The sequence below is a fragment of the Chelmon rostratus genome, chromosome 11 (genome assembly GCF_017976325.1).
Source record: "Chelmon rostratus isolate fCheRos1 chromosome 11, fCheRos1.pri, whole genome shotgun sequence".
Taxonomy (NCBI): Eukaryota; Metazoa; Chordata; class Actinopteri; order Chaetodontiformes; family Chaetodontidae; genus Chelmon; species Chelmon rostratus.
Window position 1 is genome coordinate 9,622,334 of NC_055668.1, and position 13,777 is coordinate 9,636,110.

At 41.3% G+C, this 13,777-nt stretch overlaps 4 protein-coding genes across 6 annotated transcripts; 3 read left to right on the top strand and 1 right to left on the bottom strand.

Annotated features, from left to right (window-relative positions):
- The first annotated feature begins 720 nt into the window (after positions 1-720).
- Positions 721-3,642, top strand: LOC121613633 (MAD2L1 binding protein). 2 transcript variants are annotated; one of them, XM_041947152.1, is made up of 3 exons: positions 721-1,126; positions 2,302-2,585; positions 2,681-3,642. In XM_041947152.1, exons 1-3 carry the CDS (start codon positions 742-744, stop codon positions 3,206-3,208), a joined length of 1,197 nt encoding a protein of 398 aa, XP_041803086.1. In that variant the 5' UTR covers positions 721-741; the 3' UTR covers positions 3,209-3,642. The 2 variants fall into 2 exon arrangements, with proteins under 2 accessions (XP_041803086.1, XP_041803087.1); XM_041947153.1 differs by having other exon boundaries at positions 721-820.
- On the bottom strand, positions 3,203-6,840 carry ephx5 (epoxide hydrolase 5). Of its 2 annotated transcripts, XM_041947149.1 has the most exons (10): positions 6,719-6,840; positions 6,567-6,634; positions 6,237-6,450; positions 5,954-6,134; positions 5,622-5,831; positions 5,090-5,219; positions 4,539-4,750; positions 4,232-4,340; positions 3,984-4,103; positions 3,204-3,876 (listed from the first exon to the last, which is right to left on the bottom strand). In XM_041947149.1, exons 2-10 carry the CDS (start codon positions 6,587-6,589, stop codon positions 3,666-3,668), a joined length of 1,410 nt encoding a protein of 469 aa, XP_041803083.1. In that variant the 5' UTR covers positions 6,590-6,634; positions 6,719-6,840; the 3' UTR covers positions 3,204-3,665. The 2 variants fall into 2 exon arrangements, with proteins under 2 accessions (XP_041803085.1, XP_041803083.1); XM_041947151.1 differs by lacking the exon at positions 6,719-6,840 and having other exon boundaries at positions 3,203-3,876; positions 6,567-6,701.
- Positions 6,841-6,908: 68 nt separating this feature from the next.
- Positions 6,909-10,955, top strand: cst3 (cystatin C (amyloid angiopathy and cerebral hemorrhage)). Its single transcript, XM_041947155.1, has 3 exons — positions 6,909-7,185; positions 10,011-10,127; positions 10,687-10,955. The coding sequence occupies exons 1-3, from the start codon at positions 6,985-6,987 to the stop codon at positions 10,759-10,761; spliced, it is 393 nt and encodes a 130-aa protein (XP_041803089.1). The 5' UTR covers positions 6,909-6,984; the 3' UTR covers positions 10,762-10,955.
- A 141-nt stretch (positions 10,956-11,096) lies between these two features.
- Positions 11,097-13,682, top strand: LOC121613634 (glycine N-acyltransferase-like protein 3). Its single transcript, XM_041947154.1, has 5 exons — positions 11,097-11,750; positions 11,852-11,959; positions 12,055-12,175; positions 12,759-12,891; positions 12,969-13,682. The coding sequence occupies exons 1-5, from the start codon at positions 11,676-11,678 to the stop codon at positions 13,375-13,377; spliced, it is 846 nt and encodes a 281-aa protein (XP_041803088.1). The 5' UTR covers positions 11,097-11,675; the 3' UTR covers positions 13,378-13,682.
- The last annotated feature ends 95 nt before the right edge of the window (positions 13,683-13,777 follow it).

Genomic DNA, 13,777 nt, shown 5'->3' on the forward strand with positions numbered 1-13,777 from the left:
CAAACACTCTTTTATGTTTTATGCATTTTAATTTTTCGTTATGCAGCTCTGGGGAGATACGATGATTTAATCTCTTAACATAGCAGTGTTTGCACTCTGAGTTCTGCAAGAATAAAATGCGGGCAGACGTCTCAGGTTTTGCCAACTTGACAATATAACCAATAAATAAACACACTGAATGACTGAACACAGTGAAAATCCATATATATCTGATGTGTCCTCTAAATAGTGTTGATTTGAATTTCTGAGTCAATATATTGCTTTTGGGACACAAAACCGACCGCAGAAATTCAACACAAAGAATGACGTTTGTCACGGTTATCCAAATTTAGGTAGGCAATACAAACGATGACTTAAATTATCAGTTGCATAAGCTTGTGATCCGCCATGTTACATTTATGAAACATTCCATCAGCGCTAGGCTGATCATCACATTATGTTGAGCTGTTACGAAATAACACATTGAAAACACTTAATTCAAAGTCTCGTTCGAAATAACATTTTTGTCAGAAAATTCAGCAAGCTGTAAAAAACATGGATCACCTACAAACACGGGTTCATGGCCGCAAGAATAATATTTTTGGTGTACTTATTTGCATGTAATAACCAGACAATCAGAACTTTCAAAGGGCGCCCTATTTTACTATTTTTTCCACGTAACTTGAACGCGACAATGAAGTATCCCCGTTTCCCATGATGCAGTGCGGAAAAGACCCAGCACTGGCGGGGACATTAAAAACTATGGCAGAAGACCTGAATATATTGAACCAAACATCAAACTCAGAAGACGCAGGAAACAAATCAATTTTTAATGGCGGAGGTAATGAGATACAGAGGCACCTCTCCTTTCCATCTGAGAAAGATATTAGAACAGCGGAGGAACCGAATATGGCATGTAAAGTCTCAAAGTTACAAAGTGTTCCGGACAACTCAAATTCACGCCGATGGTCTGCGGAAATCGGCGAACAACTCTCAACGCAGGCTCTAAACACACGTTTAAAGCCGAAAAATACAACTGAATTAAAAGATGCCTCCCCTGAACATATACTAAATTCAAAACAGCATAGTGTGAACAACACCGAAGACAAGGAAAACACCGCTATGTCCTCCACAGACATCACGCTAGGTAGGTAGCAACCATGTTTTCCTAAACGGGGGATTGCGGCAACGTTTCTGACCGCCTGTCCGGGAGCTGAGTGTAACGTTAAAGCTGAACATATGAAGAATGAGTGGTGCAGTGTAAAAACGCTGTATTTTTATTTTAAGAGTGGGAAACGAATTCCCGAGGTTGCCTTTCAAACAATCCTTGTTTGTCATGTAGATACAAATGAATGCGTCGAGATGGGGTTTTAACACTGATATACAAAGATATTCTGAGGTAGCAGTTTCGGAAGGTACCTATGTACGGACTTCGGTACAGTTTTGAGGTAGTTTGAGCACATCCATTTATACCACTATATACATTTCTCCTCCACTACAGTTCAGAGAGAAATACTAAACCTTTCACTGCACTACATTAACTTAACAGTGATAGTTTGGAGTAGGGCTGCAACTAACTGTTACTTTCTATGTTAATTAATCTGTTCATTATTTTCTCAATCGATTAGTTGTTTGGCCTATGAAAGCCAAAGCTGACGTCCTCCTCTGTTTGCTCCACAAGCCAAAGATACTCAGTTTAATTTCAAGCTGCAATCAGAGAATTTTTCCTGGAAAAAAAAATAACCAAAACCAAAAATCGATCAAACTAATTAGAATTAAATTAAAAGAAAATAGCTGGCGATTCATTTAATCAATGACAACTAATCGATTTATTATTGCAGCTGTAGTTTAGAGCTGGCATTATTCAGTCAATTCATTAGGCGTGAGCAGATAATCAGCAACTATTTTGATGAATGATTAATGGTTTAAAGTCGATTTGTGAATTAAAGGCTCCAACTATTGTCTGATTCTGGTGTCTTAACTGTGATGGTTTGCAGCTTTTCTCTGTTTTTTTTTAATTGTTAACTAAATATCTTTAGGTTTTGAACTAATAAAGTTTATTTTTAATTCTTATATACTTTTAAATGCAGGACTTTTATTAGTAACAGAGTACTTGCTACTTATACTTAAGTAAAGAATCTGAGCAATTCTTCCACCACAGCCAGACAGTAGCTATATTTTATGTTTAGAGAGAACAAGGGGACAGTGGTTTTATTAGAACACTGGCCTTGCTAAATTTCATTAGCCTTTAACTAGCTAAAATTGGGCAAAACAGGTCCATTGCTCACCCTAATGGCATTATTCTGCTCCTCATTTGGACAGATAACACCCAAGAGGAGGGCACTTCTGGTCAGTCTGGTTTGCAGGATTCCAATGTGACTGCCAGTAAACAACACAGTAACACAGAGTGCAGAGATGCTGAGGCGGTGAGAAGAGCACAGGAGGAAGGCCACGTGAGTGTGGTCTTCCCCGGCACAGTAACTCAGGAAGGCTGCTGCCGCTTCGTCAGCGAGATCCTCAAGTGCGTTCTCTATCAGAGACAGCAGCTACCCATGACATATGACCAGCTGGTGTACTCCCAGAAGAAACGGCAAACATCAATGCAGGTGAAGAGGAAAACATGTCAAACTGCAAATCAAATGTGCATAAATGAAGACATGTTTTTGTGGCTTGAAATTAACTAAAAATGTTTGGTTTTCAGGATAAAGACATAGTGAGTCGAAGGCCGGCGCAGGCTGCAGACATGGAGTGGCGCAAGTGTCAGCAGACCCTGCAGGACCTTGAGGAGGTGCTGCAGCAGCTGGAGGTGCTATTTTCTCTTAGCAGGGTGCCCCGTGTCCTGCTGCTAATGGGTGGGTGCCTCATCCTCCCCAAGGAGCTATATGAGATCAACATGGAAGCTCTGGTAGTAGCTGGTGGAGATCAATGTCTGCGGGTGTCCTCATGCTTAAGGCAGCTCTTCCGCACTCTTTTTGTGGCTGACCTTTTGTCTGACTCCAAACCTGTTCGTTTGATGCCTACCACAGTGTTGGCACTGGCTCACAGGGATTGTGGTGTAGGTTGGTTCCGCCCTAAGCTACAATTTAAAGTGCCAACTCGTGTGAAGAACCAAATAATTGCTCTGTCTACTGATCCCAGCATCTGTAAGGAACCAAGGGCAGAGGGGTCAGACTGGCAGGATTATGTGTGGTTTCAGGCGCCCATGACGATCAAAGGCTTTGGCAAGTGACCCAAAAAGATGGGTAGTGTATAGCATAAAGATCGGAGCTCTCTTTATACTAAAATTACATTTTAATGGTGCCGCAAGTAAATGTTGAAATTGAGTTTTGCATTCAGCTGTCCGTATTTTAAGGAATTATGGGTTTTGATGGTCTTCTGCATGTGCTGAAATCTGTTTGAGGACATTGTGTATTCATTTTTATATTTATGAAGAATGTTTGATGTGATTTGTATAAAATATCACAAATTTTTATGGGCAACATACAGACATATTGGTGCAATATCTTTTAATCAGCATAACTTGAAAGGTTTGATGCATTATATTGTTTTCTTTAATCCAGTTTTTGGACACACTGGAGTGCCAGCATCATCTGTGTATATGTTTACATTTATTAAAATCTGAAAATGATGTTGACAGTGCTTATAATAAAGAACAGCTGACCGTGTTTACATTGTCTGAGAGTTCATCAGCGGGTGCAGAACTTCTCCACTTTTCTGGCAAACTGGAGAATGTCATTGGCTAACAGCTGGGGCTGCTCAAAGGCAGCAAAGTGACCCCCTCGAGGCATGAAAGTGTAGGAGTAGATGTTTCGATAATTCATTTGTGCCCATGATTTAGGGCAGTGCATCAGCTCTCCAGGGAAGGCGGCAAGTCCAGTGGGCACAGATACCCCTTTCCTAAAAAAAAAGATGAAACTTCATCAGTTATAACACAATGGGATAATAAAGTTGTCAGATTAGCAGAATAACAGTCATAGTTTTGACAGTAGTATTTCGCCACATACGCCACTGTTTTGTCAGGATCATTCCTCAAGTTCTCTTTGTAGAAACGCATGGAGGAGACTATGGTGCCCGTGGTCCAGTAGATCATGACATTTGTCAAGAGGTCATCCAAGCTGAATGTCCTGTACAAATGCAGCCATTTCTAATTAATCGAAGCCAGTAACAGTCACATAAACATTGTTGAATCTATCACCAAATTATTTATATGCTGAAAATAATTATAAGGCAAAAAACAAATTCTGTCGTGTACCTCTGCAGCCCTCCATCTGCCAGATCTCTGTTCTTCATATTGGTCCAGGTGGAGAACTTCTCCAGAATATAGGCCGCCAAGCCTACAGGAGAGTCATTCACTCCACAGCCTGTAAACACAAATTAAGATAGATTAAGATCTGAAATAATAGTATACTGAGATTACAAAATACTAGCAACAGTTGGCTTGTCTCAGGTGGTTTCTCTTCAATTCTTTGCAAAACAGCAAGTTTGTCTTTGACCTGTCAACCACATCAATATGATCATCCAAATCTGTAAGTCTGTTGCCTGGCTGTGTATGTCCCCACCTGCAGTGTCTGGTTTAGTGGCCTGGATGTGCATGTAGCCTGTTTCCCGCAGGATCTCCCATACATTCTTCTCAAAGTAAGGAAACAACCGGCGAACATCTTCTCTACTGAAGCCCACCAGGAAGGGCAGATAGGGGCCAATCATGAGGGACCAAAGCATTTTGAACCCCCTTCTCGCAATCAGCATGTTTAAGTGCAGTCCTTTGACACACCTGGAAAAGATTGTGAAACAAATTCCTAAAATGTTAATTTTACCTAAGATTATTGCTCCGACCACATTGAATATATGAGTCAAGTGTCAATTTATAGCTATAAATGCAAGTTTTGTAGCACATTTTGGCAAAATATTCTTTATTTGCTCCAGTCTCCACAAATTTGTAGTGTCAGTCGTTTTTGGTCATTGGTGCATTTACTGCACACTGCCGGCACTGTTCCACAATTTATGTAGGGATGTCACAATGCTCCCTTTAAAAAATTAAGAAAAAGCGGCCAGTGGAGATTCCAATGCAGTGATGAGCTGTGGTATGTAGGGGCTTATTTTGCTGTCTTACTGAGGCTTCATCTGTGCCATGTTGGTGGTGATGAGGGAACCCCAGTCTCCTCCCTGCAAATAGAACTGGGAGAACCCTAAACGTTCCATCAGTGTCAGGAAAATACGGGCTGCGGCGAGGCTGTCAAATCCTGAAAAGATACAGGAAGCACATCTGTAAACATCTGCTGCCCAAGATACAATACATGCATTGATCACACTTTATATTAAGTTACATATATTCACCATTAACTAGTTATTAGCATGCATAGAAGTAACATATTCTAGGGGTTGGGGTTATTAAGATTGTAATTCATGTGCAATAACTTCCTTTTTCACTATCAATAAGCAGTAATTAGGTTAGTGAGGGAAAACTTTGTTATTGTCCTAGTCGTAGAATATGGTCATGCAGAATAAAAACTGACAAGTGCTTTGTAATGACTAATAAAGATCCAATATTCTACTGATATGCATGTTAATAAGCAACTAGTTAATGGCGAGTGTGTGTACCTTAACATAAAGTGCGAGCTATTCATTTCTTTAAAACGGTCCACCTTGTTTCTGAGGGGCGTCTGAGAAACCGTAGCCAGGGATAGATGGGCATATGACCTCAAACACGAGACCATCCTGGTTCTCTGTGAGAAGCGGCAGAATCTTGTAGAACTCGTAGAAGGAGCCAGGCCAGCCATGAACAAGCATAAGAGGCAGAACCTTCTGGTTCTCACATCGTGGTGGCTGCACATGGATGTAGTGCACTTCCAATCCTGCATTGAAGCGAGGGCATTGGAGTGAAAAAGAACAACATATAGTGGGCAAGTATTCCAAATTACTCTGGATTGCTGTAAAGCAAAGCAAACCCAGTTGATTAAGCAGGGGGCTGGTGTACCTTCTATCTTAGTTTTGTAGTGTGGATACTTGTTAAGCACTGCCACCTGCTTTTTCCAGTCAAACTCATGTCTCCAGTAGGAAGCCACTATCTTGAGATGAGTGGAGTTGAAGCCATACTGGAAGGCGCTGTCTTCTAAAGGATCAGTGTAGCGGGTCCTGTCAATGCGCTCATGAAGGTCCTGTTGACCACAAGCATGTTACTGTCATATTAGTGACACTTTCATTACTTTGAAATTGGCAGCTGTTGATGAAAAGTTTAATTATTAACAGCTCAAAAGGACCTTGATCTCTTCATCTGAGGTTTGCACCATGAAGGGATAGATTTTCTCATCCTCTGACAGTGGCTTCTCTCCTGCTCCCCACCATCCTTCACCAAGAGGGATACTTCTCACTTGATTTCTTTTGTGAACTGCATATGCCAGTATCCCCCCTGCTGCCACAGCTGAGCCTATTACAAGCCGCTGTTGGACAGCGTCCAAGCCGAAGAAAGTTTCCCTGCAAAGTGTGCAAAAACAGGAGAAGTCCTCACTGGAGATGATTGCAGCTCTAATATCATTACAAACACTCATACCCCCATTAATTTTGGTCATTTCTGGGAAATGCGTACTTACTTCAACAACTGCAGCTTCTGCATTGTGCGGTCCAAAGGTGAACGCCCACAGGTGATTTTCCTTTAGACCTGAACCAGGACAGAGGTCAAAATCGTTTCATTTTCCGCACTGCGCTCCGAAAACTGAGCACAAGCGCACCAACTACAACATACCTTGTTTGCTTGTCAGCGCGCCTTAGGAAAGTGTTAAAACGTCTGCAGACGGAAGGGCTCACTCCGGGATGCGCCGGTGTCCAATACGAACACACTCGCGACTCTCCGCGAAACGGGAAGCGACGGAGGGATTTGTGTCGCAGAGATCGCTGATTGGCTGCGAGAGGTGCCGCTCCTCGTGCACGGAGCGGCCGTGACGCCGTTGTTTATATAACAGGGAGGGACCGTCCGCGAGTTGTTTTGTTGTTGTGAAGACGCGCAGAAACATGATGTGGAAGGTCGTCTTTCCTTTTCTTGCGGCGCTTTTGGCCGTCGGGGCAGGTGGCCTGACGGGGGGCTTCCAGGATGTAGACGTAAACGACGAAGGGGCGCAGAATGCGTTGAACTTCGCCGTCGTCCAATACAACAGGGGCAGCAACGATGTGTTCCTCAGCCAAGTGGCGGAAGTGGTGAAGGTTCAGAGACAGGTTCGTAACTTTTAGCTTGAACTTGTGAATGTCTGCAGAGTTTATTTCAGGTGAACTAAAAGCCACCGAGCCAGGGGAGTCAAGAGAATTCAGTTTGGTGTTGGTGTAACCAGGGGCGGGTCCAGAGAATTTTCTGGTGGGGGGCACAGGGGGTGACAACAATAAATCTGGGGGGGCCGCCCAAAAGTAACAAAAATAAAGGCTGCTAACTTCAATATTACATTGCTTATGTTTTCATCTTGCTTTTCTTGGCCACATTAAATCTGCTAGGTATACTTTTACCAAGTGGCTAACACACAGAACACTATGTGGGGGGGGGGGGGGCATTACATTTATTTAATTTTTTTTGTGTGTCATCTTCATTTACTATTCACCAGTAACACATATACTAATAATAACCCATCTCAACAAATCCTCAAAGTGTTCCCTATGACACCCAAATTATTCAAACAGACCTTGTGGTTCCAGATATACTCATTTTATTAATTATATGCAATTTTCAAGCAGAGGAAAAAAGGCTCAGCAAAGAACAGGTTGCTCCATGTTGTAGTTACTCTTCCCCACTGACACTCAAATTCTCACAGTGAAATGGACAACAACAAAAATATTCAAAATCACTAGTGCTCAGCTCTTTACACTGTGTAATTTAAACAATTATGTGTTCTGTATCACAATCAGAGTACGTACCACTCAATGTATCAGTCATTTGAAGGTGCTGACAATTCAAAATAACTGTATTTTGCGATTGCCGTGTTTGCTGCTGAACAACCTTACAAACACGAGGCCCTGAACGCTCTGGTCCTACCCTGTCCGTGCTGGGTGCGAGGGAAGGTCTTCAGGACAGGTTGCGCAGGACCTGCAGCTCTGGTTTGAGAAATGTCTGAAAATATTAAAAATAAATCCAAAATAAGTGTGTGGAAATTAATACTCATGATCAACACTGACAATTAAAGACAGAAATATGCTTTTGTTATTGTTCCTATGGCAAATGTTTGAAAAATATATGCAAAGATTCTGGATTTTTTAAATGAGGATTTTATTAAACTTTATAAAAGTTGAGTTGGATCATTAAGCAACAAAAACTTGAAAGTAACATTTTGATTGTCAAGCCCTTTATAATATATAAAGGGACAACTGCATTTCAGCAGAAAATTAATACAAAAGAGTAATTCAGATGTTGCTGGTGATAGGTTAATATAATTGTTAATAAATATTCTACCTTGTGGACCTTTAGGCATAGCAAAGGTCGGATGAACTGGGGGGTTCCTGTTGCTGCTGGAGCTGCTGGAGCTGCTGCAACTGCTGTAGCTGCAGCTGTCATCTGACTCAGCATGGTCAGACTCATCACCATTGTCAGTCCTCTCCCTTTGTGCATCTGAAAGTATTGATTGACAAAGTCAGCACTTAATTAACTCATTTTTTAATTGAACATACATCATTTTTAAATAATATATAGCATGAATATATGAACTGTTTAACAACTACACAATTTTAGATGGTTTAGAACCATGATTAAAAGGAGGTAGCCTATTTAAATTCCTTAATTCACTAAATAACTGTAATTGTGCAGAGAGCACCACACATTACACATTTTAAAGCATTTCCCTAATTCCTGCATTTTCACCTGGAAGTCCATGAGCGCTGTTCAGGCCCTGGGAACTTTGGTCAATGTTAGCTTGGCTGCATTCACCCTGATTCTCACACTCCTCCTGGTCACTCTCCCTAAATTTCTTCTTAGTGAAGAAGCTGGAGATATCTCCCTGCCTCCGTTTCATACTATAGTCTACATTGAAAAACGTGTCCACAAACACAACGAAAAGCAACATGTTATTTGTACCGTCACATCACAGTGGCAACGTGATACTCTGTTGTTGACTATTAATTCATGTAGCAAAACGCTCAACTCACGAAGGATGCTAACGCTACTGAAACAGTGGAGAGCTAACTAAAGTAAAACACAGTGAACAATTTCCCATGCAAATTCAACCAAATTAGGCCCAAGTGGAACAGAAGTTGGCAAAACATTGTTTTTAAGAACCTGTAGTGTTCTGTTCTTACCTGAGCTCGGCGCACCTTTGAGCATCACGTCGAAAAAAAAGTCCGTGACTGGTGAAGTTACAGGAGTTCATGCGCGGACCCGGGGAGCCCCTTCCTTCTTTTTCCAAAATAAAAGCCTTCATGAGTTTTTAACATAGTCTAATCAAACAAGATTTCGACTTTGCTTCCGTCTTATCATGCAGCGTCGGTAACTTTACGCAACGCAATGATTGACATTATGATGAGTCAATGGCTGTTGGGGGGGCACACGGGGTGGCCAATCAGACTCCAGGGGGGGCGGGTGCCCCCCCGTGCCACCATGGAAGCCCCGCCTCTGGGTGTAACCCAGGCCCTCCGCCTGTACGCACTCGCTGTTTAATTTCACCCCTCAGTTGCCTAAAGTCACCACAACATGCCTGGAAGCGTATACCGTGATTTCTTTTTTGATTTTACACCGTGTACATGGTTCCTAATGTCAGTTTTGGGTTTGGCAGTGAGATAACACGTATGAACCTTTGAATACAAACAACATAATCTAATCAGATCCCATCCCGACAGGCTTCAACATGTCGAGGCAGCTGCAGGTCAGCCCAAACAAACAAACTAATGAGCTGGAGACACTTGAAGCACTTCTCATGCAGATCATTTGGAGCCATTTAACACTGATTTTGTGCCCCTGAGACTTCAAATAGGGCTGTGACATTTTGTATTGTCCTGGAATCTGCTGTAGGATTGCCACAGTGATTTATCAGTGTCTTCATCAGTGCTTGACACATTTCTCCTTACAGGTGGTCTCCGGCATGAAGTACATCATAACTGCGAAAATGGCGAAGACACAATGCAGAAAGAGCGAAGTGAGTGCCATCCAAGTGTGTGCCATCCACCAAGACCCGGAACAGGCTCAGGTAATGGCTTTATTAAGCGACTACAACCGCAGCTTCTGGGGAGGAAGGGGGAAAAAAATCCCTTTTTACTTTTGCCATTGGGAGTTACACACACCATGTTGAGCTGTCGTGCAGAAGACCACAAACTATCAGATTGCGAAACAATTGTATGCTTTCCCACTTTGAACCATCAAGGTTTGGTTGTTGCTGTTAGACAGAGAGGAGTGAAGCCATGTCCATGGTGACACAGGGTGTTTACTAAATCACGCATTTGATGATAATAGTGAAACAAAACCATGTCGCTTTTTAACAGGCTGACTAAGTTTGACAAATAATTCAACATTAGTCTGCTATTGGTGATTGTCCCTTGGAAGACGTAATTGTTTAATTACTTCAATGAAACCTGATCATAAATAAGCACAATGGGGAACATGGGGAATGGGGAAATACATCGTTTGCAGTGTGTTCAGTCCATCATCTTTGATTGTGTCATCTGAGACATTCAGTGCTATAAGTTGTTTTATTTGTGGTATATTCATATTGTATATATAATTTGTATTCTGAACTTTTTCTTCCTCAGCCTTTCCACTGCACATTCACAGTGTGGAGCCGCTCATGGCTCGATGACATCAGGCTGCTGAAACAGGAGTGCTAGAAAGAAAAAACCTACGTGGGATCTTCAGTGTTTGCACTGTTTGCAGAATAACCTTAATAACTTTTAGGAGCGATTTGATTAATGCACTCTATAAAACAAGCAAATAACAAATGTGTACTGAACTGTTGATTAGCATATTAAAAACCATACGCTGTTTCTAAATGAAATTAGAATTAAAGTAGCATGTGAACTTTCGTGAATGTGTCTGTGCTGTAAATGTATGTATGTCTTAAGCTTTTGCTGTCCAGATCTCAGTTTTGGCAAGAGTACAGAAGAGTTTGTTTTGTTTGTTCAGCATTCCTATCTGTCATCTGACACTGGCCAGAAAGGATATGAATCTCATGAAAGGTATAATTTAGGAAAGAAAAAATATGCTTTCCTAAATAATGATAATTACCACAAGTTAAAAAAAAAAATTTCTCCTATTTTGGTTTGACTTAATACGAAGTTCCACTTCTGCAGATCAATAAAGTCATGCTTTTATTCGTGTATTAATTTTATTCAAAACTTGTGTTGGCACAGAAGTGTAGACTTCCAACACACAAAGCATGAACTGGCATTTGGAACAAAATAAAACACGTTCAATGATCGAAGGAAGATGAGTAAAAAAAACAACCTTCCCTTAAGTCTTGTAACATTGTCTTTTGAACAATAAATACTTGTACAGACAAGTTGGAATAAAATAAAACAAACTAATGCATTTTATTTGTCATAATCTGACACGAAGTATTCATCTGTTTGAGTAAACAACCTCAGTCAACACTGCACATACGCACAGTAAACGTAAGTCACGTGACCGGCGATGCCCAAACTGTTAATGATAAACGCAGGCTGAAAACTTGAAACCGATTTTCGTGGCACAGATCGAAGAGGCAGCTTGAAGTGCTGCATGAAAGGAGCTTCACTCTCCAAACATGAAGGTCCTAAACAAAGACGAACTGAAGATCGCTGAATCAGTGCTGCTAAAACACTTCCCGAAGAGCCTGAAGGTAACTTCGCCATTTAAAGTGCGCTCCTCGCTATGTCTCTTATTTTCCCAGTGTCTTTCTACTCCGAAGCCGCTGAAGCTCTACATGTGTCCCGCTCTTAGGTGTACGGTCTGTTGTACGCTATGAACAGAAACAAACCAAGTACACTGGAGGTGATCGTCGATACGTGGCCTGATTTTAAAGTCATCATTTGCCGTCCCGACCCCAAGGTGAGTTCAGGTCCCGCTGAAGAATCGGACAGGTTGGCACTTTACCGCAGTTTTGTTTGCCAAGGTGATTGCCACGGTCTGTGTCTATTTCACAGAACAAGCGCGCTCTGGAGTTCAGAAAAAAGGTGGCATACTACAGCACGGATGAACAGGTTTTAAGGAGGATTCTGATAGAGGAAAATGCAATTGATTGGAGCACTTATTTCCTTATTGGAGGTGAGCTCAGAGCTCAGCAGACAGAGCTTTATTACCCAGTAATTATTTTACTTTTGTTGAGTATTTCCATTTCATCACTTCAGTCTACAGTTAATATTTACATTTGAATTCACTACCATTATGTGACAGCTTCGGTTTATAAGTGACAGATATACACAAGTAACAGTGTGATGAGCTTATAAAGTATGATTCAATATCACTGAATTACCCAAACGTCTGTGATACACTTGAGCACCAACTACACCAGCTAACATTAAAATGATAGACATGAATGCATCACTAATAATAATGTGCTGTATGTGACAGAATATATAATTTATAATTAAATAAGTTTGAATCTCAGAAGGAGGATTTTTCTGCATTGAGCACTTTTACTTGTGATACTTCAAGTACATTTTTGGAAGATCATAATAGTTATGTAATATTTTCAAGACAGGACTAACTTGTAATGGAATAACGTAACAGTGTGTGTGTGTGTGTGTGTGTGTGTGTGTGTTGATTGAGGTAGGGATATAAATACATACTCCAGAACTTAAAGGGCAATAGCAGAATTGTTAATATATGAATCATATTTGCTCTGCAGGATTTGACGTTTCCCATAGCTCCATGCTCAAAGAGGTGTCTGCTTACAGAGAAGTCAACAGCAGAGACTTCACTTCAGTGCATCTTCTCTATTTGCCAGACCCCAGCCATCTGCTCTCCCCACCTATTGACAGGTATAGTAAGATAATAAAAATGTCCCTTAAAGGATATGTGTATATATTTCACTTACATTCCCTTTTTTCCTCTACAGTGAACTTGAATCGAGGATTTCATCTCTTAACCTTTCCCACGTTGAATTAGTGAATAAAACTTGGAAATTTGGAGGGAATGCGCAGGGTTACAGAAACATCCAAAACCTCATCAGCAACTTCCCATCATGCTGCATCACTGACGGCCAGGGTCAGCCGGTGTCCTGGATTCTGGTGTATGATTACTGTGCCTTGGGGATGCTGTACACACTGCCAGAGCACAGAGGGAAAGGCTACGCCAAAGTGTTGGTCAGCGCCATGGCCAAGAGACTCCATGCCGAGGGCTACCCAGTGTACTGCTTCATAGAGGAGGAAAACACGGTCTCCTACAGGCTCTTTAAAAGCCTGGGCTTCTCAGAGGATCCCTCGTACAAGGCAGCGTGGTTTGAGTTCAATTTTTGCGGGTCCTAACAGTTCTTTGATTGTATAAATGACATATTACCAGGTAATCATAAACTGTCCAGTAATTGTAATCTTTCCTGGTTTTCCTGCCAAATATACTGACTGCACATTTGTCATATTCTGACTTGTCTATTGTAGAGTTCGTTGGCTCTCCAAAGCATTGCATCAAAACATGGGCTGTAATAACTGTATGAGACAAATAACACAATTATAATGCCACCTTTTCTGACAGGAACAGGTATTTAAAGGAGACATCCAAATGAAATTGAGCTGTATTGATTCGTGCTTTGCTTTCAATCTGATTCCATAAAATAAAGACATTTCATGCACACTTTGTTTTTTATTACTTTCTTTCATATTACTGGCAAAATAGTGTCAGTTTAGTCCAGGTTCAACTACAACACTTTTT